Below are 22,707 nucleotides of genomic sequence, written 5' to 3'. Positions count from 1 at the left end.
GGTGGAGAGGGGGCTCAGTCCACCTGAATAAGAGAGGCCATGTTGAAGAGCAGTGAGCGGTGAGGTTGGCGTGATTCAGGTGATCAGGTAACAGTGGCACCATCTATGCGTTCCAATTCTTCTGCCCCAGAGACTTAGAAGTTCTCATGACACCCTCTTTAGACAGTACTAGACAGACTTCAGGAAAAGGCCAGCTTCAGATAAAGAAAATGTGATATATATATATATATATCCCATATATATACATAATGGGATAATACTCAGCCATAAAAAAAGAATAAAATGCCATTTGCAGAAACATGGATGGACCTGGAGATCATCATTCTAAGAGAAGTAAGCCAGAAAGAGAAAGAAAAATGCCATATGTTATCACTTATATGTGGAATCTTAAAAGAAAAAGGACATAAGTGAACTTATCTACAAAACAGAAACAGACTCATGGACATGAACAAACTTATGGTTACCAGTGGGTAAAAGGGGTGGGAAGGGATAAATTGGGAAATCGAAAATTGCACCTCTTGGGGAGTGATGGAAATGTTAGTGTGATGGAAACGTTAGCTATCTTGATTGTGGGGGTGGTTTCATTGGTGTACACATCTATCAAAATTCGTCAAATTGTACATCTGAAATATGTGTAGTTTACTGTACGGAAACCATACTACAATAAAGATGTAGAAAGAAAAAGAAAGAAAGAAAGAGAGAGAGAGAAAGGAAGGAAGGAAGGAAGGAAGGAAGGAAGGAAGGAAGGAAGGAAGGAAGGAAGGAAGGAAGGAAGAAAGAAAAAGGCCAGCTCTAACATTGGTTTAGATAAAACTTTGGTAGCTTTGCCTGAGTAGCAATTTGAGAGAATCCCAAACAGACTCTATGGCAGGGCAGCAATGGCAAACCAATTTCAGCTCATGTACCATTTCCCGCTGATCACCAGAGGCATCCCAGAGGACTGTGCTGAGAAGCCAACCTTGGCTCAGCCACAGAGAGTGCTGTGGTCCATTAGCGATGTCTGCCATGGGCACAATATGGAGGGTTTGACCCCCTTGTGTCACATAGATGTCATCACATTGCAGCAGTGGGCTTTTCCAGTCTACCTTTCTGATAGTTGTGTGTAACTTGGGGCGGGTAGCCAGTTGAATCCAGTCAGCTAGCCGTAGCGTAGACTCCACCTCCTTTCAGAACAATATAAATGCAGTCTCTTACCCAGAGGAGTTTGCTCACTCCAGCCTTCTCTTAGGATTCATTCACAATCTGTTTTCTCATCACCCCAAGCGAAGTAAGATGCCGGGGCCAGGAATTTCCTCTGTTTGAATCAGGGCCAGACTTCCTGGCAAAGGGCCCCTTCTCGCATCAGCTTCTCCATCTGAAAGCAGAGAAGACAGAGTGATGCCTCAGCCACGGGGGTGATAGGAGGCATAACTCGCTAATGTGAGTAAAGCCTTTGAAGATGAAAGGGTTGTGTGTGCACGTTAATTACAACTTTTCCCAGCCCTGGAGCCTCTGCGTTCTCAGCTGCCACCGGGGCTCCTCCGTGCCTCCCAAAAGCAAACAGTGGCAGCATTCCACAGACTGGTCCTGCTGGGTCCTGCCGGTAGCATCCAAGCCGAGAAGGTTGGATTCTGAACTCACCCTGATCAGCCCGCTCTGGGCCGCCCAAGTTTCCCCGTACTCATCCCCAAGGGAAAAAAAGAAGCTTGCTACCTGGGCAGGTAAGATAAGATAGAACCAAGGTATGAACTAAAGGCTCCGTCAAGAGTCTACTAGAAATAGCCCCTGGGTGAGATTAGGACATTCTGCTCTAATTCCCACCGTGTCAAAGCCTAATTGTGTGACCTGGGGCTGCTGGCTTTATCTGCCTAATGTTTCAATACACTGTGTGAGCCACCTGGGGATAATAATCCGTCTGTCTGCCCCAGACCTCTCCACCTCTGCCTGCTGGTGTGAAAGTGTTCTGTGCTGGTAGGCAGGAGCACGTGAGGCAGAACTACAAGGTTCTATTATTACCTGAGGTAACGTTCCCCTTTATCTCTGTCTCCTGTTGCTGGTTGACCCCAATCGTTGAAATTGTATTCTTCGGAATGCTCACCCATCTCCTCTGAGCTGCCGTCCTGGGCAGTGCTTACCTAGGGGACCTGGTATGTGTTCAGATTCTTGGTTCTGCTGCTTCCTGAGGCCGGTGGATGCAGCCAGCCTACAGGGGACAGGGGTGCCCTGCCAAGTTGAGTCCCAATGCCATTGCTGGGGTAATTCAATAAAAGTGCTGGAGGCAGGTGTGGGAGGGTTTTCAGATGCTTTGCCAGGGCTTAGAAGGTGCAGGCTGACCTGGGTCCCCATGACGGCACCAAAGTATGGCTCCAAAGAGGGAAAAGTGGAGAAAAGGAGAAAGGGCCCTAAGTGGAAGTTATCATGAGCTGGTGACACAGTGAAGTGATGATGGCGTGTTAGGATGGGGCAAAGTGCTGGAAATGATGTAGCCCACTTGTTTTATTGGACAAGTAAGGGAAGGATGTCTCAAAGACTGCACATGACTTGCCCAAGTTCACACAACTAGTTAGAGTCAAAACCCTGGTTTCTGACTCTCAGTCCAGTGTACTTTCTGTTTCATCCTTTGAGATGATAGAGGAGAGGGAAGGGCACTACACAAGACAGTGGATGACCAGGGCAGGAAGACCTTGAGTGACAGAGAGAGGAAGGTAAAATGTTTCTGGGTTTTTTTTTTTGTTCGTTTGTTTTTCGTTTTTGCTTTTTCCGTGGCACAATGGGAAATAGTGTAGATGTTTACACTCTACTGAGGCTGTCACTGTACTTGGATCTGGTTTTCTGGGCAGGACCTTGTACATCCATATTTGGCCTTCATTTTGATCCTTTTTGATTCAATGAGCATCCGGAAACCAGAAGGCCCAGCATAACCTGGCCTAGCTTCTGCCCAGCCTGCCTGAGCAATCAGCGGTTTTCAAGTGATTCTTTTGTTCACCCAACATGTGTTTATCAAATACCAACATGTACCGAGCACTCTGCCAGGCGCTGGGGCTACAACCTTAAACAAAAGACGCACATGCTCTGCTCTGACGGAACTTACGGTCTATCTGAGAAGACACAGTAAACAACTGATGGCGCCTTTGTTTGATGACAGTGGTGGTAAAACAAGGAAAGGGAAGCACAGGAGCTGGTGACAGCATGTGACAGGGAGACCTCAGCTGGGCAGGGCCTCAGGGAAAGCCTCTCAAGGCTTCTCAAGGATGAGTAGCACTGCCGGTGTTTCTCAGATCCCCGCAGTTCCTTGTGGGGGCCGACTTGTTGGAACTTCTCAACCCCACCGGCTCTCAGGACCAGGGGACAGTCTGGAGGGTGGGGTCAAATCTCCTCATAGCAACTCTAGCCAACACAGGTCCTGTTCCAGCTGCCTCATGTGTGGGCCATCTGAGTGAGACAGCCAGGAAAGAAAGTTCTATACGTCAACATTCTGAAAGCAGCTGGCTTAGCGCATACGCCCTGCAATAGACTAGTGGTGGGAAGAAAACCATGGGAACCTCCAAGCTGACTCAGACTTTTAGAAGCACATGTTGGGGGAACAAAGGAGCCCAAACTCTGGGAAACAATAAGTGTCATTTTTTCCCATGGGAGAAAAATTCATTATTTAAGAATCTTGAACATTAAGCCTTGGTTTAGGATCAAGTCTGGTCCATTTTATTGGAAGTGTCTTTGTCTTGTTTTGAGCACTTTGGTGGCTAGAGCGTGGCCCAGGCTTTGACTGGAGTGTGTGAAGGAGGTGGTTTATAGGATGACTTCCAGCAGCCACGCAGGTGCAGCTACTGGGTCCAGGAAGAAGGAACACCCAAGAACCCTGGGATAGATGTCCAGCCGTTTGGCTCCAAGGGCCTCACCCTTTTATCTTCTTTGCTGGTGGTAACTACTGAGAGATGACCAGAGTGGACTCTATCAGGGGAGTGTGATAGATGTGGTGAGAAAAAAAATCACTTAAGATGCTTTCAGAGGAAAGCACATGTAATAATAACACTATTTATTAATTGGTAGAGCATAGGCACCAGCAATCCGAATGGTCTGTTATGAACAACTGTGTCTTGTAAACATGAACAGATTCCAGGTGATCACCCCAACGACGATAACATCCTTTCACTTCTACTCAGATGTGCTTTCTTGGGTAGAAGAGATAAGGGCGGAGTTACAGCTATTATGCTTGACCATAAGCTACAACCCATCCATGCATCAAATCATGATCTGTCCCCTATGAAATTGTTATCTGTCACGTGTTTCTTGATATACGCATATCAGTGCATGTCAGCCGAGTATCTCTGTAAGTAACAGAGCAATCAGCCCTCATAAAACGTTATCTCCCACAACAAGAAGTGTGGAAGCAGGGCGATTCCAGGGGCTCCGTGGTGTTTATCAAAGACCCAGTTTTCTTCCAAGTTTCCACTCTGCTGCTCACAGTGTCTTCCTATAGGTTAGCCTCCTTCATGAGCCTAAATTGACTCCCACAGTTTCAGGCATCCCATGAAAAAAAAAATATCCAGTACCAGAAAGAGGAGTGCTTATTCACAAACATCTCTTCTAAAAACTGGAAGGATGGCTATTCCAGAAGTCTTTAATTGACTTGAATTCTTATTGCAAAGATGGGGTCTCACATGCCCCGGAATGCCCACACTGAACCAATCATTGGCGAGGAGAACTCTGGCTGTAGGTCTTGACTTACATCAGCCGTGACCTATCCATTGGAGCTAGGAGTTGCGGTGGGGCGGGGAACTCATCTTCCCTGAAGCATAGGTTTAAAATTTTGAACAAAATCAGTGTTCAATTAGAAGAATTTTGTTGCATTGTTAATAATGTCTGTTACAGTGAGTAAGGCCCCAAAGGGTGTCTGTACATCTGTTAGAGTTGTGGTTTGAGACTCTGTAGAGTCTTTGGAAAAAAAATAAAAGCTAAGTTCTTTTGTTCCTAAGCCACACCCTCAACTTTATTCCAAGAAGACATGCCTCATGGATAGAGTTCACAAGGTGGACGCACTGCAGTTTGAAGCTTAGGTGGTCTGTGGCTTATGGTCACAACAGCTGTAACTTTATCCTTTTCTCTCTCCAACAAAAGCGTATCAGGGAATAATCTTAAATCTGTTATAATTTACAAGAAATAGTCAAACTCGTGCACACTTGAGTACTTTATTATTAGAAACTCATTATTGCAAACCGTCTCAGCACTGCTGGAGTGCACCAGGCATGAGGACCACTACTGTGTAGCGGTCCATTTAAAAAGAATTGCTATGACCTTGGGCAAGCGGCTCTTCCTGTAGATTATGAGGTGGTGACCCCTAAGGGAGATAGCCTGCTTCCCTTTTCAATAACTACACTCCTGGAGTGTTTTAATGTGTGTGAAGTGTTTTCAGCTCCATTATCGAATCCACCCCTCACATTAACTTCATGGTTAGCATCATTACACTCCTGCAGAGGAGAGAGGTTTAATGACTTTTCCAGGGTCAGGTAGCTAATTAGTGCAGATTCAGGATTTGGACCCTAGATGTCCACCCACCAGGGCTGAAGTCCACGTTCCTGCGCTGTGTTGGATCCCAGTGGATTTGATTTGCTTTCGAGTAGTCTGGAATTGACTATTGAATTTTACATTAATAATTGCTCTTTCACAAGCAGGAAAACTCCTTCCTAATAGTTTCTTTGAGTCCAAAGCTCAAGGGCCCAACATCTTAACACTTTCATAAGCCCAAAGATGAACAGGCGGGTTTTCTGGGCCAGTCCCCTGCCTCCGTGTCGTTAGTTCACGAGTCCATCAGCATGGACGGAAACTTCAGGATTTTTGCTTGTTTGTTTGTTTTCCATTCCTTTTTTTCACTTAAATATTATTAAAGGATTTATAATGACTGAATCTAGGGATGAGAAACCCAACGATGTGTAACGTGGACCTCAAGGATGTGATTATTTCTTACACAGGAAGGGGGCTGCTGCTTTTCAAAATCTAATGATGAAACAGCTAGAGGAAATGGATTCTATTAAGCTAAAATGATTTATGCTTTATTTTGAGGGTGAATTTCCTGACCATGAGGCTTGCTGAGCCTGGCCTGAGAGTCCCCATCCATCCTTCAGCTCTCAGCTGAGTGGCATTGCCTCGGGGAGGCATCTCTTAGGGACAGAAAGGCCCTGGGGAGGAAAGGCCTCCCTTTAGACTAAGCACTCAGCACCTTGTACTTCTGTTATAATGTTCATTATGCTCTGCTCTGGACTTGTTGAATGTCTGTCTTTTCTCCTGGGCTATAAACTCCTTTGGGGCAGTAACCCTGCTGACCTTGTTCAGTGCCCTGGTCCCAGTGCCTAGCACAGTGCCCAGCACATGGGGGCATTGAATGAAACCTTGTTGAGTGAATAAATTTGGGATTGGTGTTCTCTTTTCTGAAGGCTAGTATCCACTTTTAATGTTTGCTTGGGTTTGTGGGATTGTGGCTTACCATGGTGGAGTCAGGCTGTGATGTCCAAATTCAGCTTACAAAGAAACTTTATCTATCTATCTATCTATTGGAATAAGAGACAAGTGCTTAAAAAATAAATAAGAGTCCGCAAGCTGACCATATCTTCTCTCCTTCTGCTTTATGGCCTTGCACCACCCCAGTTCCCACCCTCGTCTTTGGCTGGTGTCACCTAAGAAACAGTCTCTTCCATGGTTTCCTGCCAGACCACCAAAAGGGAAGCTGAATATGTGCAATGTTTGACCACTCAGGATGGATGTGAAAGACAAGGAGGAAACCTTTTCTGCTGAGGGACGGGAAAGATGGGGCAGGGTTTGGGGAAGCAAGCCTTGGATATTCCAGACTCTTCTTGCTGGGGGCAGAGGGAGGGTCTCGCCATTGCTCCCCTCTGGGACGTGGTGGGGGACAGCTCTCCCTCCTTTCAAACAAGCATCATCAGATAATCCCAGCCTTCCCTAAGGACTGTTTATCAGGGTAGAGGAAGGGTACCCTATTATCTCTTTGAGCTTCCTGTTCTTTGTATTGTTTGGAAGGCCAAACTTAATAGCCACGTCTGCATTCTGCATTGTGAAAGCCTGTGAAGAACTCTTCCGGTTTCTTCTCCAAATGAGCTTCCCAGTCCCCCTGGAAGACATTTAGGAACAGACCCCACTTCAGATAGGCCAGCAGGAAATGACGTCTCTCAAACTCATATTCTCTACTTCCTTTGCTAAAGGCTGAACCTGAGGACGTTTATGCCTGGTTCGGTCTGTGGGCCAAGCACAGGTCGGGTCTGAGTCTGGTTCTCCCCAGCTCTCAGAAAGCAGTGTGGGTCCTGGAGTTAAACCTGGCTTCAAGTCCCGCCACTCATCAACTCCATGGCCTTAAGCAATTGACTTAACATCTGAGCCTCAGTTTTCTCATCTTTAAAATAGAGCGATGATACCTCCCTGCAGGGCTGTGTGAGGACCACTCTGATCGTGTGCGGAAGGGCTGTTCTAGACCTGGGACCTCTCCCTTCCCCATTCAGCCCACGCTTGGTTCCTGTTGCACTTGAGAAATGCTTCCAACCACCTTTGGAAGACTTTCATTCCATTTCTGGGCAAAACATTAGCCCAGTAAGATCTCATTTAATTTGGGGGGAGGGCACAGCAGAGCGCTGACACCCACATGCTCACTGGAACAACGGACGGTTGCAGAGCAGTTAAAGCAGCCTGGGATGTTCCAGGAAGCTTGGCTATGGCAGAAGCTGGTGAAAGCGAATGGGGAAACACACTCCAGGTCCTGTCTTTACTTGCACAACGGCAGTCAGTCTCCCAGGCTGCTTGTCTCAGCAGGACCTGCCCCTTCCTGCCTTGGGTGCTGGCAGTGGGTGGTGGGGCCGGAGGACGAGATGGTATTTTCCTCCTTCTTGGGCAGAAGTGTTTTTATAAAGTGCTGTTCTCTGGCCTCGGTCTCGAAAGGCCCTTAGGGGCAATTTAATGTGATCACTTCCTTCTCATTCTGGAAATTGTGAAGTTTCCCAGTGCCCACTTCCTCCCCAGAAGCCCAAGCTTGGAATTTCCTGATGGTGGATGGGGGACCAGCTTTTGAGGGCACGAAGTGCCCACCCGTCAATCACTGGGGTGTCCAATTCTCTCATCTCCAAAAATACCTTTAATTGTCTTTAACTTCGTAGTTCTGTTTGCCTCTAAAGAGAGGAAGATCTGGCCCCTCCCAGCCACACCTCAGAAGTGACTGAAACTTGTATCTTTTAATAGGAGTGTTTGCATTTGTGGCAGGTTCTCATTTTGCTTTTGATTTTATGAGAGTGTGGCTGCAAGCTGTTGTCTGGGCTGAGAGGAAAGCACAAATGATGGCTCATGGTGCAAGTACATTATAAGTTAGAACTTGGGGGTCCCCTTGGTATCCAGGGGAGCTGTGGATTGTCCAAGGCTTCATCTTCCTGTGGGAGAAGGAATACGATTGACATTTACTCAGCACCTGTTATGAAACAAACTGAACCTGTGTTTATTCTCTTACTCCCCTAAACCTCTCTTTGAGGGATGCAACAAATAACCTTTGACTAAATGAATGAATTTCATTAAAGCCATTATGCAGGCTGAAAAACTGAGGCTCATAAAATGAAGGAACTTGCCTAAGAAGCCTCCACTCTCATGTTGTGGGGCTGGAATTTGGTCCAGAGCTCCCTTCTCCCTTGAACTTCACAGCGGCTTGCCCAGTCAGCTTTCTGGGGTGCATCCTGCTCTTCTAGACCCAGAATTGGAGGCCTTGAAAATTCAAGACATCTCCTGTTCCTGAGAGCCTGGATTTTTCTGGCTCCTTGACCATGGAGGGCCTTGAAGCAAATTGGCACTACTGAGAGTTCTCTTCGAGAAAGGAGGTGGAGGGAGCTTCCCTCTCTGCCCTTTGCACGGGCCCTGGAACCTCCGAGACCACCAAAGATCAAGGAGCCAGCTGGGGGTGGGTGTCTGGACTTCCAGTTGTGCAGGTGGGGGCTGTGCGCAGCGGCTCACTTGAGGATTGTCTCACAGCTGAAGAATGGTTTGAACTGGCTGCAGGGAGCACTGGGGCCGTTTGGAGTGATTTAGGAGTAGTCTCTCTAAGGAAATCAGCGGTCCTGCTGTATTCCTCTTAATTGAAACCATTCTTTCCCTCCAGCGACGATGGGGCAGGTCTCTGTGTGCTGGACGGCGGTTCGTTGGTGTAATTGGAGAGCAGGATGCTGGTTACGCTCTTGTTTTGTCTCTTGTGTCTTTTTGCTGGCCGCTCCAGCCTGCCTGACGTGCTCATCACACCAGCACTGCCCAGATTCCAGAGGGAAACGCCACAACCCTGCAAGCGACTGGGACCCACTCAGTTCCTGGAGTGTTTAGAGAACAAGTTACAAAGACACGTAGGCTTCCCTTCTGGAGGCAGAGGGCTGGGTTGGCCAGGGGCCTAGAGACTACCAAATCCAACTTCCTCCTGGTCTGATGAAGAAACTGAAGACTTCTCCAAAGGGCTGACAGCTTATCAGTAAGAAGTCCAACACGAGAGCCCAGGTCACTGAACTTGGTCTGATGCGTTTCCCATTAAACTAAAGAAACATCTGTTGGGCGCCATACTGTGCATCAGACATTGTGAATGTAGAGCTAATAAGGGAAGGTCCCAGTAGAACGTTTTATGGGTTAGTATCACTCGAGGCAGACTTCTTCCTAAAGTGATGTTTTATGATAGTGTCTGTCTATCTATGCTTCTGTCCATTCATTCATTTATCCATCCATCTGTCTATTCATCTATCTATCATTTGTCTTCCTTCCTTCCTCCCTCCTCCCTCCTCCCTGTCACCGAGAGCCCCATAATAAAGTAAAATACACCCATAAGTTCATGGAAGAGTGAGCGTCAGACCACACAGACGGCCTGGCAAGGCAGCCCGTCATTCTCTCCCATAGCATAGAATCCCCTTTTGTTTTGGGGTCACCCTATCACTACCTGAAGTGGCCTTGTTTCTATGCTAATTGTTTACCTGTATACTGTCTGCTTCCCGCACTGGAACATAAGCTCTTTCAGGGTAAGGACCTCATATGTCTCCTTAGCATCGAAGGTCGTGTCTGGTACAGAACACTCGTATCTTCTAGAAGGTGCTTTGAATGGATGCCTGTGCCATGCCCTCAGGGAGCTAAGAATGACTTGGGAGGCACAGACTTCAGAGGAAGAGGCCCGGGTCTCCTCTTCCTGATGTTTCTAGCCCTCAACTGTCCTTGGTGAAACGAGCTTAAGCCTTCACCTGAGTGTAGTCTCTTGCCACATTTGATGGCCATTTATTTGAAGGAACATCAGGATCTTATTTGCTTTGAAAACTTCACAGAAGGGTCATTTGTAACTTCCTCCATTTCCCAGCCTCCTGGCTTTTTTCATGAGCCATGTTCCTTAAAAGCAGGAAGTTATGGTTGGCCCACTCCAGCTGCGCATGAAATGGTAAAGATCTTGGTCCAAACCCTGTGGCTTGAGTCGGATTTAAAAGTTTGTCAGAAGTAAGTTCTCCAGAGCCTGGCGTTTGCAAGTGGCATCTGTGGTTACAGATGAGATTTCACGGATTGAAAGCTCAGGAAGGGGTGTGAATTACAAGCTATTAGCTCACAGGGCAGTTGGAACTGTACTAATCCTGGAAATCTTTTGGCCCAGATTTTTAAAAAATATCCCCACAATCCAGCCTCTCCCTCTGTAGGGTTTCTGCTTTGAAACATTTGCATGACTGGTGAAAGCATCTGAAGAATGAATAATGGTAGGATTCTTGGCCTGGGGAGGAAACTTACCTAATGATTTCTGAGCCCCCTTAATTCAGATTCAGTGGAAATCTAGACCTCTCCTCGGTCACTTGTAGTGCTTGTTGCTGCAAACAAATACTTTTGCAGCTCCATCACTTCGCTGCTGATGTGTTTGAAGAGGAAAGGGGTAACCTAAAGGCATGGTTCTTGTTCTATCTCAATCCACATGTGAGTCAGGATGGGTTGCAGGTGAATTATAAGTACAGGGCTACTAGCGACCAAGTACCAAGGCCGATGGATGACTTTCTTTTCTTTATAAACTGCAGCAAACCCGTGGCTAGTCCCAGAAAAACCTGCACACTCACATACTTGCATTCAGATAAGATTTTTTGAGTGACAGGGAGAGGCCACTGGGATTGCAAGGCACCTGGTGCCCATCGGAGTGTGACTGGCATGGTCCCTCCTGTGAATGGAAGTGGTGCTGTGGGGCAAAGAGGGTAAAAACCATCAGTCTAAGGGGTGTCTGAACCAGATAGCATCCGTCATGGGAAGAGCACAGGTAGTGAGAGACTCTCAAAGCCAGGTAGAAATCCAAGCCATTCATCAAGCTTTTCCTCAGACTGTGGTTCTGAGATTGTCACCCCTGTCCAGGGCACAGGCCTCTTAAGTCCCAGTGTAGGACTGATTTCTCTATGAAAATGTCCCCATCTCACTGGGTCTATTAGTTACCCCTGGGAGGAGACAGTGGTAACCAGCTCCCATCCACCAACTCTCTTGGCATGGCACTAGCAAATACGAATCCAGTGGTGCTCAAACTGTCTGGCAAAAGGCGTTATCCCAAAACTCACCAGGGACCTCTGGAAATTAAGCAATGAGAGAGGCTTTCCTGTGTGGCGGCTAAGAGCGAGGGGCCAGACTGCCTGATTCTGCAATGGTGCAACTTGGACAGGTTTCTAAACCTCTCTAAACCTCAGTTTTCTTATCTGTAATAAGGTCGGATCCTATAATAGTCCTTACGTGTTTACTGTAGGGATTAAATGAGATAATCGGTGTGAAGCACCTAGCACACAGTAGGTACTCTGTTAATGTTACTGTTGCTGGGGCCCCAGCCAGAGGCTCAGCCACACCCCACGGTGCCCTTGCATTCCCAGCCCCCAGGGGGAGAACCCGTGTGCCCCGAGCAGGGGGCGTGGCTTTGGTAAACGCGTGGGCTAAGGGATGTCGGAGACCAGCTATCCTCCCAGCGTTTGACTCACGGCCCTGCCACTTTCACAGCAAATGTTGTCAGTTGTGCTCTGAACCTCACTTGCTTCATCTGCAAAATGGGCTTAATGATTTGACCTCTCGAAGCGGCTCTGGGGATGCCACGGTGTGACACCTGTTACCACACCTAGACTCGTGCCCGAGGTAGGATAGCGGCTCCATGAATTCCAGAATCTTTTCTTTATACCTTGAGAAGATGCTGAAAAGAGAGAAGAGGAAGTCAAATCCAAGATGGAGATACCCTGGCCTGTGTGGTGATGTCGGGCTCTGTGGGGATCGGTGCTGGCCGCTCGCTCCCCTCCGTCTGGATGGCTCTATCGTGAAGGACAACAGCCTCACCTCAGCTTCTGACTCTGTCAATCCTGTCAAGTCTGCTGTTACCCAGCTCCCGCCCCTGTAGAACAGGATTTTTTAAGCAAACTTTGCTATCTCCTCTCCGTGGGGTGAACTAGAGACAGTCTTTAAGGAGAACTTTAATTGCAAGGTATTTTTATTCTTGAGACTGAGGGGGAAAAATACAAAAAAAGAAAATACTCAGCCTGCATCACCTGTAAAGCATTTTTATACAATGCATTTCCTTTGAACTGCAGAGCCCTGGGCTAACCGCTTGGTGCTCTGAGCCTCTGTTTCCTCAGCTATCACGCTGGGCTTTGGAGTCCCCCGCACATGGGAGGCCTTCCCAAGTGGTGGTTATCATTGCTAGGATTGGACCCTCCTGCGGTGGTTTCCAGAGTGTTCCACGCAGCCTCCTAGAGCATTGTGGAGGGTGGCGGGACTATTGATGGGGTGGGGTGGGGCCGGGCAGGAATGAGTAGCTGGTGGATTGGGGGTCTGGGGTCTGCCCTCCACCCTCACTCCCGCTCCTACTGGGGCAGCTCTGCCATTACCTCTCCTAAATCCTGTGGTTCCACCTAAGACATCATTGGGGGGAGGGGGAAGTTTGAAAACCATCGCTCTTCCCTGAGTGCTGCCACGTTTCCCGTTTGCTGACAACCCAGGAAGGAAAGGGCAGTACCACAGGTAACGGGGAAAATCAGAGGACCTTGGAAATCTGAGCTGAGGTCTGGATTTTATTCAAACGCTGTGAAACTTTGGAGTCTCTGCATCTCTTGCTCCTAGCTTCTTCATCTGGAAAATGGGTCCATACTGCCTACCTGACAGGCTTCACAGAACTGCTTTTGGATGTGGAAGTGCTTCTTAATTGAAGGAGGAACGTTCTCCCGTGGCGCGATTGCTGACGCTTGCTTGTTCTTTCATGCATCTGTTCTGCTGGGGCTGGGGCCTGTGTATGCCTTAATTTATAGGAGCTTTCTGAGGTGTTCATACTGTCCCAGGTGTGTGTATCCCCCCTCTCCCTTTTATCCCACCAGCTCAAAGCATTTCTTTACTCCTTCCGTATTTCATCCTGGGAGACAGAGGCTAGGTGTGAACCAGACAACTCGAATGACTTGTTCAAGGTCACACAGCTTATACAACCCAGGATTTAGGCTAGAACCCTTTCATTCTTCTCCCAGATGGAGACCCCTGGCTCATCAGTGTGTCAGTGACCCACTAACTACCCCAAAATGCAGTGATTACCTGTGAGTGACTGTCTCAGCTCACCTCGACTCTCATGACATACTTCCTTCAATATCAAGTCAGCCAGTTCCTCAAACATCCAGTGACAGACCTGAGCAAAAGTTGTACCTGAACTAGGTGATGTAGCCAAAACTGTAACTAGCCCTGGGGGAAGAAAATCTAGTTACAAAACAAAGAGGGACCTCTTTCTTTTTTTTTTTTTCTACTTGCAACAGGAAAAACCCCATGTGGGCCCCTGAGATGCTTTTTCATTTCATTGACCACATCCTGGGTTTGTGCTAGTCAGTCTGCTAAACAGATACGATCCAAAAAAGAAGAAAACAAAGTCTTAGGGCCAGAGCCAAGCATTTCGTGGTCACCATGGCAACACCCAAAAGGTACACACTGCGGTTTCTCTCCCTCGACTGTCTTCCCCGAGACTTGCTCCCCAAAGACCACTTGGCCTTACAGAATTGGGGACTGAGGTGACAGTTCTGGGACACACTCTCTTCTTCGCTGTTGGATCCAGGCCCTCCCCACCCCTCGTCTCCCCCAGTTCCCATTACCCCACTAGGAGGCAGGGGTGAGGTCTTTCTTCAGACTGTGAAAACAACCAGAAGGCCTCACTGGGTTGGTCATTTGGAGGCCTGGGCTGGAGAAAGGCCGAGGTAGTGGCTGAGGGAAGCCTTGGACTCTTCTCTGGCAGAGGGGATGCGATGGGCCCCTGTTGGCTGCCATGACAGTTTCTTTGGACAAGAAGCTGAGCGGTCAGGGAGTATAGCCAGGTGCCAAGAAGTTGGGGTGCATTTCTTTTCAAAGTGCCAAGAGATGAATAGCTCAGTTGAAAGCAACCCAGGACACATTCTGGAGGAAATTCTCCGGGTATGATGGTGTCTGACTATTTTCTCTGCTCCTTAAACCCTCGCCTGCCTCCAGGGCAATTCCGGGAGAGACTGAGTCACTCAAGACTCATGGTCTGCCCTGGGCAGCCAAAGGCGATTCGGCCACCAAGTGTGATTTTGGCCTCATTGAGAAGTGGATGCTGAACAATGGAGCCTTTCACCAGGCGCCCATCACATGGACGTCAGGGGATGGGGGCGAGTGATGTGGGGCGGCAGGAAGGCTGCCCAGCCCTCTGGACGGGCAGGCCTGGGTGGCAGCAGGGGCTAATCTAGCCAGGAAGACTCCCAGATGGAAACTTCTGGGCTTTGAAGACATCAGACAATCATAGTGAAGAACAGAATGGCTTCTTCATGTCCCATTAAGACAGTGGATTGTGGCTTTATTGGAACAGCTTGCACAAGCCTCTTATAAAAGGGGTTCAGTAGTAAGAGCATTGAACTAAGGGTCAGGAATCTGGCAATTCTGGACCCCTGAGGTCCTGCTTTTCTCAAAACTGGCTTGGGGACCAGGCTCAGTCATTGCGGGTTTTGTTTTCTCTTGCATCTCAGGAGAATTTGGTTAGAAGCTGTCTGTTGTCCCTCCTGGCTTTAAACACAGATGATCTGATCAGCAATAAGGCTTTTTAAAAAATTGGCTTTTTCTCTCCCTACTTCTGATCAGAATCATTTTGGTTAGATTTGTGAGTTACATAATCCTTTTTCGGACATGAGCTCAGCAAATCAGAAGACAGAAACAGAAACGTCACTATTTCATGATAAACACTATAAAGATGAAAAGTGGGGTGAGCTCACCAGTGCTTTTGGCTGTCATTGCTCAGCAGACTCGCATGTAACCGACTGCAGGAGCTCAATGGGGTCGGGAGCTCAATGGGGTCGGGAACCCACGGCTTGGAGTACAGTGCTCCGCTACAATGGCCTGGTCTGTTGAGATTTTCGGGTTGAGCAACTATCATCTCAAAATGTCACAAGGATAGCCTGTGGTCTGGCGTCCCAGCCCTGGGCCACCCTTGAGTCCGGGGTCCTCTCTTTATTCTGCCCTGCCTGACCTTGGCCAGAGCCCAGAGGAGGCGTGAGGCTGCAGCTGGAGTTGGATTCTCTGATTGCCGAGGGGCTCATGGGAAGAGCACAGGGGGAATGGGGGAGAGGAAGCCAGCCCACTGTTAGGGAAAGCCAGTGAACACGAGACCTCAAAATCTCCCTGGGGACGGGTGGAAGTTCCATTAGTTCAGATTTTCTCACTTTAAAGTCTTACCAAACTCTTGGGCAAAGGGCCTTGCCCTTTTAAGCCCCATGTTCCAAAATCAAGAGACCTCTGATCTCAAAATTATATTTAATAAACTCCAGTTTCCCTCCCCAGAGCTCTGTTTTTAATCCTCACCTCTCGGCACTGTAAAAATGCAAGATGGAAAATAAGAGGGTTTCCTGTGCTTTAGTATCTTCCCACGCACAAGGGATCACTTAACACCGTGGTGTCACCAGCCAGGCTGCCCAGTCTGAAACCACGTCCACCAGCCCCTGGCTCAGGTCTCTCATGTCTTCTCAAGGAATCAGTTACCTCCTGCATCAAATGGGGATAATAAAAGTGCCGACCACACGGGACTGTTGTGAGAAGTCAGTGAATTCTTAGGTGCAAAGTGTTGAAAACCTCGCCTGGGCCGGACCAGGCGCTGGGTGCGCGCTCGCCGTTGTCATCATGGCCGTGGGAACCGCACGTCATTGGGTCACAGGGACCAAGCCTTATTCCCATCTTCCAGAAAACCAGCTTCCCCAGACACAGAGCCTACTCGGGGACCAAATCAGTAGGAAAAAATCTAATCCTGCCTCCTCCCTCCTGAGGAGGTGACAAAAGGGACCAGGCATATCTGGCTGGAGCCTGTTGGAAAACCAGTGGGTTCAATTTTGGACCATCCGGAGAAGTCTGGTTTGGAGAACGGGGAGTCTCGGGCACCGTTGACTGTAGACTGTCTCCTGTGGTCTTCGCACAGGATGCACTGTATCTGTCGTCCTCTCTCAGATCTGGCCTCAGAAGAAGGCTGTGCTCATCTCTGAGATGACAGCCAGACAAAGCCCGTTACAAAGCTGACAGCTGGTCTCTGAAACATTTGCTTTCAGGGAAAATAGCAAAGCAAATCAGAAGCAAATCCTTCGAGTTAAAGACATGGGAAGTGTCCAGGTGGGAATTCTCAAGGCACAGGGCCCAGCTGGCGATTCTTTCAGACGTGACGAGGGGAGTGGACCTAAGACATGTCTCCTTCGCACCCCACAGTCTGCTTGTCTCGTGGAGGGGGGAAGGGAGGTATAGTCACTCATTCATTCATTCATTCATTCATCTGTCCCACACGTGCCTACTCTGTGCAGTGCTGTGCTGGGTCCTGAGGGAGAGATGCGGTCCCTGCTGTCATGAAGCCCATAAAGAGGTTCCAAAATTCCAGAATCCTGGAATTTCAGATTACTGAAGAGACCCTGAAGATAATTTCCTGTAATTCTTTACTTGTTTCTGTCATAGATATTTTTGAAAAGCTAATGGAAACCCGGGGATGCTGTCTTCACCAAAACACCTACACACACACACACACACACACACATATATATACACACACACAGTCTTGTGTATAGTTTCCCAGGTTTCTAGACCCCTGAAGACCAACTCGTGGATGCCAGGTTGAAGACCTCTTGTCACTCAGCTCCACTGGTTAGTTGTGTGACACCCCCGCCCCCAGCCCTGTTCAACTCTCAGGAAAATTTGGAAACTGGTAGATAATGGCAAGTTAAGTACAAATGACGCAGTGCTCTGCTCTCAGCAGACGCGATTTTCTACCACTTGCAAAGTGACTGGAGCACACCCAGAAGCAATTCATTTCAGGGCCTAGGGAAGGTTTTGAAATGTGCCAGGGCAATTTCACTAGACAGATCTATTTTCCTTGATGTGAGGCTTAGTGGAACATATAGGTAGATGACTGGTGTTACTGGTCAACTATGGTTTGCCCAAGTGAGAATGAATTTACCCAGAGCCCTGCATAATTGGCAACATAGCAGAAGTTAGAACGCTGACTCTCCCATTTAGATGACTTTTGGGCAAGCCACTTAACCTCTCTGTGCCTCAGTTTGCTTGTCTCTAAAACAGATCTGGCCGTAGTGCCTACTCCTGAGCATTTGTCTTTTCAGAGTCTATAGCATTTTTGTGGGAATTAATTTAGCTGAAGTGTACAGCCACCTAGTAAGTATGCAACGCCCATTGGCTCTAATTAAGTGCCAAACGCTTCTTCCAGTGTCCGACATGCCTTAGCTCATTTCACAGTCCCACAAGCCCTGACAGGGCAGTCCTGTCCTCCATTAAGGGAAGGCTCAGTGTCAGAGAGGTTAAGGTTGGTTGGCGCTGGAGAGTAGGTGAAGCCGTAAGGATGCTCTCTTAGAGAGCTGCTTGTTTGTGGTCTTCCTAGCAGATCACTGGCACACCTCGTCCCATGTGGGCAGTGAGAGCCCTGGGTGCTGGGCCCACGACGCCTCTGCCCTCCTGGCAAACCTGACGGTAACCGACACTCTCCCTCCAGAGGGGCCCCACCCTGAATCTAAAAGCGGCCTCCAACAGTCACTGTTGCCCATTGGCTCTCTCCGAGCGAGGACCGTGGGAGCATGCCTTTATTACATGACACAGGAGTTTAGTGGAGACCAGAGGCCTCAACGGAACACATTCTTGATCCACGTCCAGTTGGAGAGTCTTGTTTGAGAGATGTGATCGGCTGTTTAATATTAGGCTCTTGAGAACCGGCAGATCCCGGAGCCCAGAGGTCCTTGTTTCTCAGGAGAGACACACAGACCTCCTGGGGAGTCCTGCCTCTCTGCGGGGGTTTGCTGTGTGTTCCGGACCATTCCCGGGGACACAGGTGTCTGTCCAGTGATCTGTGGTCCACGGCTACTCAGGCCTCGGCCCTACTCTTACTTTACTCAAACCTCGGGAATGTTCTACGCCGGGGTGATTGAGACGGAACACAAAGTTACGTGAATCGGGGTGAGGAGTGGTAGCTGGCGGCTGAGCCTGTGGGCTCTTGGGACCCCGACTGGCTGGCTCCCTCATCACTAGCTCTGTGAACTTGGCCACGTTTCTACCCTTCTCTGTGCCTCAGTTTCTGTATCGGGAAAATGGGGGTAATATAATTACCTACCTCTTGGGGCTGTTTTAAGGATGAAATGAATTCATACTCGGAAAATGCTTAGAAGAGTGCCTGTCATACACATGGTAAGTGTACAATATGCACTAGTTGCTCTTATTGCTGTATTGTTAGTACCCTTTGGGGTAATAATTTCCATTTGCGTTAAGTGTTAAGGAAGCCTTTTGGAAAGACTTCATCAACTGTCGGGACTTAAAGGATACGCAACCCTGAAGCCTTGGTCCCTTTTAAGACACAAAGGACCCAGAGGGGAGGAACTGTGAACACTCACGGATAGTTGACCTGAAACAAAGCTTTTGGCAACATCTTTGTAATTCCTAGATGGCTCAGTGCCATCAGGGTTAGGAATCAGACCTTTTTCTGTGAAATGAAAAGAAATGTAAGCTGTGGAAGTCTCACATCACATAGAATTTCTTCATTCATTCAGCAGCTCTTTTCTGAAAAGTGCTATACCGTCTGTTTAAGCCTCGCAGTCCAGGAAGGCTGAAGCTTGAGTTTATCTGTCCCTTCCTGTCTTGGCTGACCACAGGCACGCACAACACGCACTCGCTGCTTGCATGCACACCCAGAGTCACACACATGCGTGTGTGTATTGTCTATCAAGCGATGTTGGCTGCTGCCCACGGAACTCAAGGGATTTTACTCAGAAGTCTCAGTCAGAATTGGCTCTTTTTGCATTTGCATATTTTGTGTGGCAGGTGGCAAACTCAAATTCATTTTAATAAGACAGGAACTGCCGTTCAGCTCCAAACCACCGTCCATGCCGCAGACTTTATTTTTAACCTGGGAGTGACAGTGGCCACCTGACCGTGCACTGATGGGAGGTCTGCCTCTCCTGGCATCTGCTGAAGTCTCTGCAGTCAGCCTCACCTCCGAGAAGCTGATCGGGAGGCTTTGTTTTTCTTTTGGAAGCTAGACATGGAGGGTGCCCGGAAGGACGGTCACCCAGCGTGACAGTTTCCTTTGGCAAAGATAAGCTGACCGAGACCAGAGCTGAAAATGTCAGTAAAAACAAACAGTATTTCAGAAGGACTGTGTACATTTCCCTGCTCTGTGTTCCCCCTGCCTCATCAGCCAAGTATTGTGCCGGTGGATTTAGAAGGACACCAAAAAGGAATTAGACCCAAAAAGGAATTAATTGTCCCCAAACACATTTTCTCCACTTCACCCAGTTCTGATGCTTTTAAAGGGCACCTGCATGCTAATGATACAAAGAAAAGAAAATTACTTGATACTGGCCTATGTCTTTTCAAAGCTCCATTTCTTGTTTCTTCTTTTATCATTTTCAGCGTCCAGAAAGGTTGTACAGAAATGTAACTGTTCTCTTATCATCTCGGTTTGCATTTGTCAGACACTTTTCTAGTGGTTGGAACCTGCTTCCTGCCAGAAAGGAGAAAGCAGTTGTTGGCTGTACAATTTCAGACCATGGACCCTATCTTTGTCATTATGTAAGTTTAGTTTGCTTAGGTCTGTCTCTCCCCTCCAGAGAGAGAACTTGCTCTAATGATACGAAAGGATCCTTGTCACATAACAGAGTGGATTGGAGCGTGGCTTTTGGTGTTAAACAGGCCTGAAATGGATTTCCAGCTCTGCCACTAAGTAGCTGGGTGACTTTGCAAAGTCATTGAACTTTTCTGAGTCTCAGTTTCTTTACCTGTGAGTAATACATACCTACATACATAAAAGATGCTTCTTAGGGTTCTTGGAAGATGGTACAACATAGAACCCCAAAAGTGCTGGGTACCCAGGGATGCTGCAGTCACAGGCCTCCTCCCCTCCCCTGTCTGTCAGCCCAACAACGCAGAACAAAGCCACTGGGATTCAGGAAGGCAACTCCAGGCTCCGGACAGCAATTCTCACTTCCTTGGGCAACTCACTTCTCTGAGCCTCAGTTCTTTCATTGATCACTAAGCAGAATCTTCCTGGCTACCTCTGGACGTGCCCATGTGAGAGGGAGAGTCTGAGTTAAAGCCAGTTCTGTCTGAATCCAGACCTGGCTTGGGAATGATGGAGTGGTGTTGAGTCTGGCACGTGGGCCACCATGTGGTGGGCCCAGAGTCAACGCCCGTGAGCTTCCTTAGAGAAGGACTGTCCCCGAAGCTCAAGGACGTGCTGACACTTCACCAGGATGGCTTCAAGGACTTAACCTTTCTGTGTTGGCGTTTACTCTAGTGCAAACCAAGCGTAATACAGAAGAATAACAAGTTTTCACTGAAGGTCTTTGAAGTCTTCTGAGATTGTTACGTAGGGTCAGGTGATTTTTTTTTTTTTTCCTAGCTCCTATTGAGATTTCAGATTCGTGTCTGCAGAACTCACAGAAGTCCTAGGACTAAATCATTTTTTAACTGGTTGGTGGCAGTTAGGTTTCGTTTTGGATGCAGTTAACTCTTGGGAGGAAAGAACAAGTCCTGGGTCAGTCTGTCAGATGTTCAAAGTGTGTTTTTGAGGAAATTCCAATGAGTTGTTTATTTACTCAGCAGATACTTACTGAGCATCCTCTCTCTGTCAGCCACGGTCCTGAGTGTTAAAGAAACAGCCGTAAACGGGCAAAGGCCCTTGCTTCCTTGAGGCTTTCATCACAGAAAGGGCCGACGGAAAATAACCAGATACATAAATCACAAACGAGTTGCTGTGAAGACACAAAAGCAGGGCGAGGTGAGGGAGATGCTGAGGGTTGGATAAGAATGTTCAAGAAACGATCCTACCATGAGGCAATGTGGAGGTGAAAAACAAAAACAGGATGATTGGAGGACAGAACATTCCAGACAGATATAGATGAGGGAAGATGGCTATAAATGTTCTAAGGTGGGGAAGCGCTCAGAACATCCAAAGGAACTGAAGGAAAGCTTTGTGCCTAGAGCAGAGGGGGCTACTTAAAGGTTAGAGGGGGAGCAAGGAGCCAGATCATGTAAGTCTTATCAGCCATGATAAGGAAATTTATTCTGGGTCCAACTAGGAGCCATTGGAGGTTATCAGCCAGGGAGCAACATCACATGATGGTGGGGAAATATTCATAATGTAAGATTAAGTGGGGAAAAAAGTTTCCCACAGCTAAAATTGTATATTTAAACTATACAAGCACACACACACACACACAACACACACACATTCAGAAAACAGACTGAAACAAGATACAGGAAAATGTTGAAAATGCTTGCAGTAGTCTTCTTAGAGGTGAAGTTGCTATTTCTTCATTACCTCCCTGATTTTCATAGGTTTGCCATAAGTTTGTATCACTTTCTTAACCAGAAAGAAATCATCCGCTTTTAACAAACTTTGTTGTGGAGCTATCGGTGGAGAGACGGTAAGCGCGATGCTGCTTTAACTGAGGCTTACCTCTTACCGCACATTTGAGCTTGAGCTAGTGGTGCTTTGAAATGCTGCCGTGAATGTCGAAGGCTCTGGCCAGTAGGGAAGATCATTTGGCTTTTTAATGAGGTTGCTCTAAAGCAGACTTCTTACCCTTTCCAAATTAATGATGCAGAAGACTCTAACGTTTCCCGTTTCATCCCGCAGATCTGAATATAACCTGCCGCTACGCAGGTGTGTTCCACGTGGAGAAAAATGGTCGCTACAGCATCTCGAAGACTGAGGCTGCTGACCTCTGCAAGGCCTTCAACAGCACGCTGCCCACCATGGCCCAGATGGAGGCAGCCCGGAACAAAGGGTTTGAGACCTGCAGGTGAGAGACTAGCACCAGCCCTCTGCTGAAAGCTGTCAGCCTGGGTGCAGGGGGCGGGGCTTAGAGCCGGGAAGGCCCCTCCCAGACAGCTGAATGGATGGTTGCCTGAAGAGTCAGCCCCGCCCATTAACTTGGTCACGTCCATCTGGAACCTGTACGAAGACTAAAATCTGAGGCCGGCTAGAGACACTTTGTGAATCAGGGCGGGGTTGCCCAGAAGAGGCCATTAAGGGTCATGGGTTGGCATCCACTTGCCTGAAGTGCTTCCACAGCGCTCTCTCCGGGCTTTGAAGAAGCGTGCAATATTATAGCACTGTCGGAACCACAAGAACACGGAAAGCAAATAACAGTGTTTAAAATAAATATGTACCTGGTGGAGTCCTGACCCTGCAGACTTGGCTAAAGCAGATTTTTCTAACAACTCTCTCTC

At 48.0% G+C, this 22,707-nt stretch overlaps 1 protein-coding gene and 1 long non-coding RNA gene across 16 annotated transcripts in view; one reads left to right on the top strand and one right to left on the bottom strand.

Annotated features, from left to right (window-relative positions):
* The window catches only part of CD44 (CD44 molecule (IN blood group)), an 82,866-nt gene that overhangs the window by 12,053 nt on the left and 48,106 nt on the right, over positions 1-22,707 (top strand). For all 15 annotated transcript variants that reach the window (XM_045523945.2, XM_045523944.2, XM_074372174.1 and 12 more), the window contains exon 2: positions 22,112-22,277. In XM_045523945.2, coding sequence (XP_045379901.1) covers positions 22,112-22,277 — 166 coding nt within the window. The remainder of the gene's footprint in view (positions 1-22,111; positions 22,278-22,707) is intronic.
* Positions 19,759-22,105, bottom strand: LOC141578847 (uncharacterized). Its single transcript, XR_012509627.1, has 3 exons — positions 21,932-22,105; positions 21,084-21,224; positions 19,759-19,975 (listed from the first exon to the last, which is right to left on the bottom strand). It is a non-coding gene; the product is annotated as an uncharacterized LOC141578847 (long non-coding RNA).

This window comes from Camelus bactrianus, chromosome 10 (assembly GCF_048773025.1).
Source record: "Camelus bactrianus isolate YW-2024 breed Bactrian camel chromosome 10, ASM4877302v1, whole genome shotgun sequence".
Taxonomy (NCBI): Eukaryota; Metazoa; Chordata; class Mammalia; order Artiodactyla; family Camelidae; genus Camelus; species Camelus bactrianus.
Note: the sequence above shows the minus strand (reverse complement) of the source record. Positions and strands in the feature narration are given on the sequence as shown.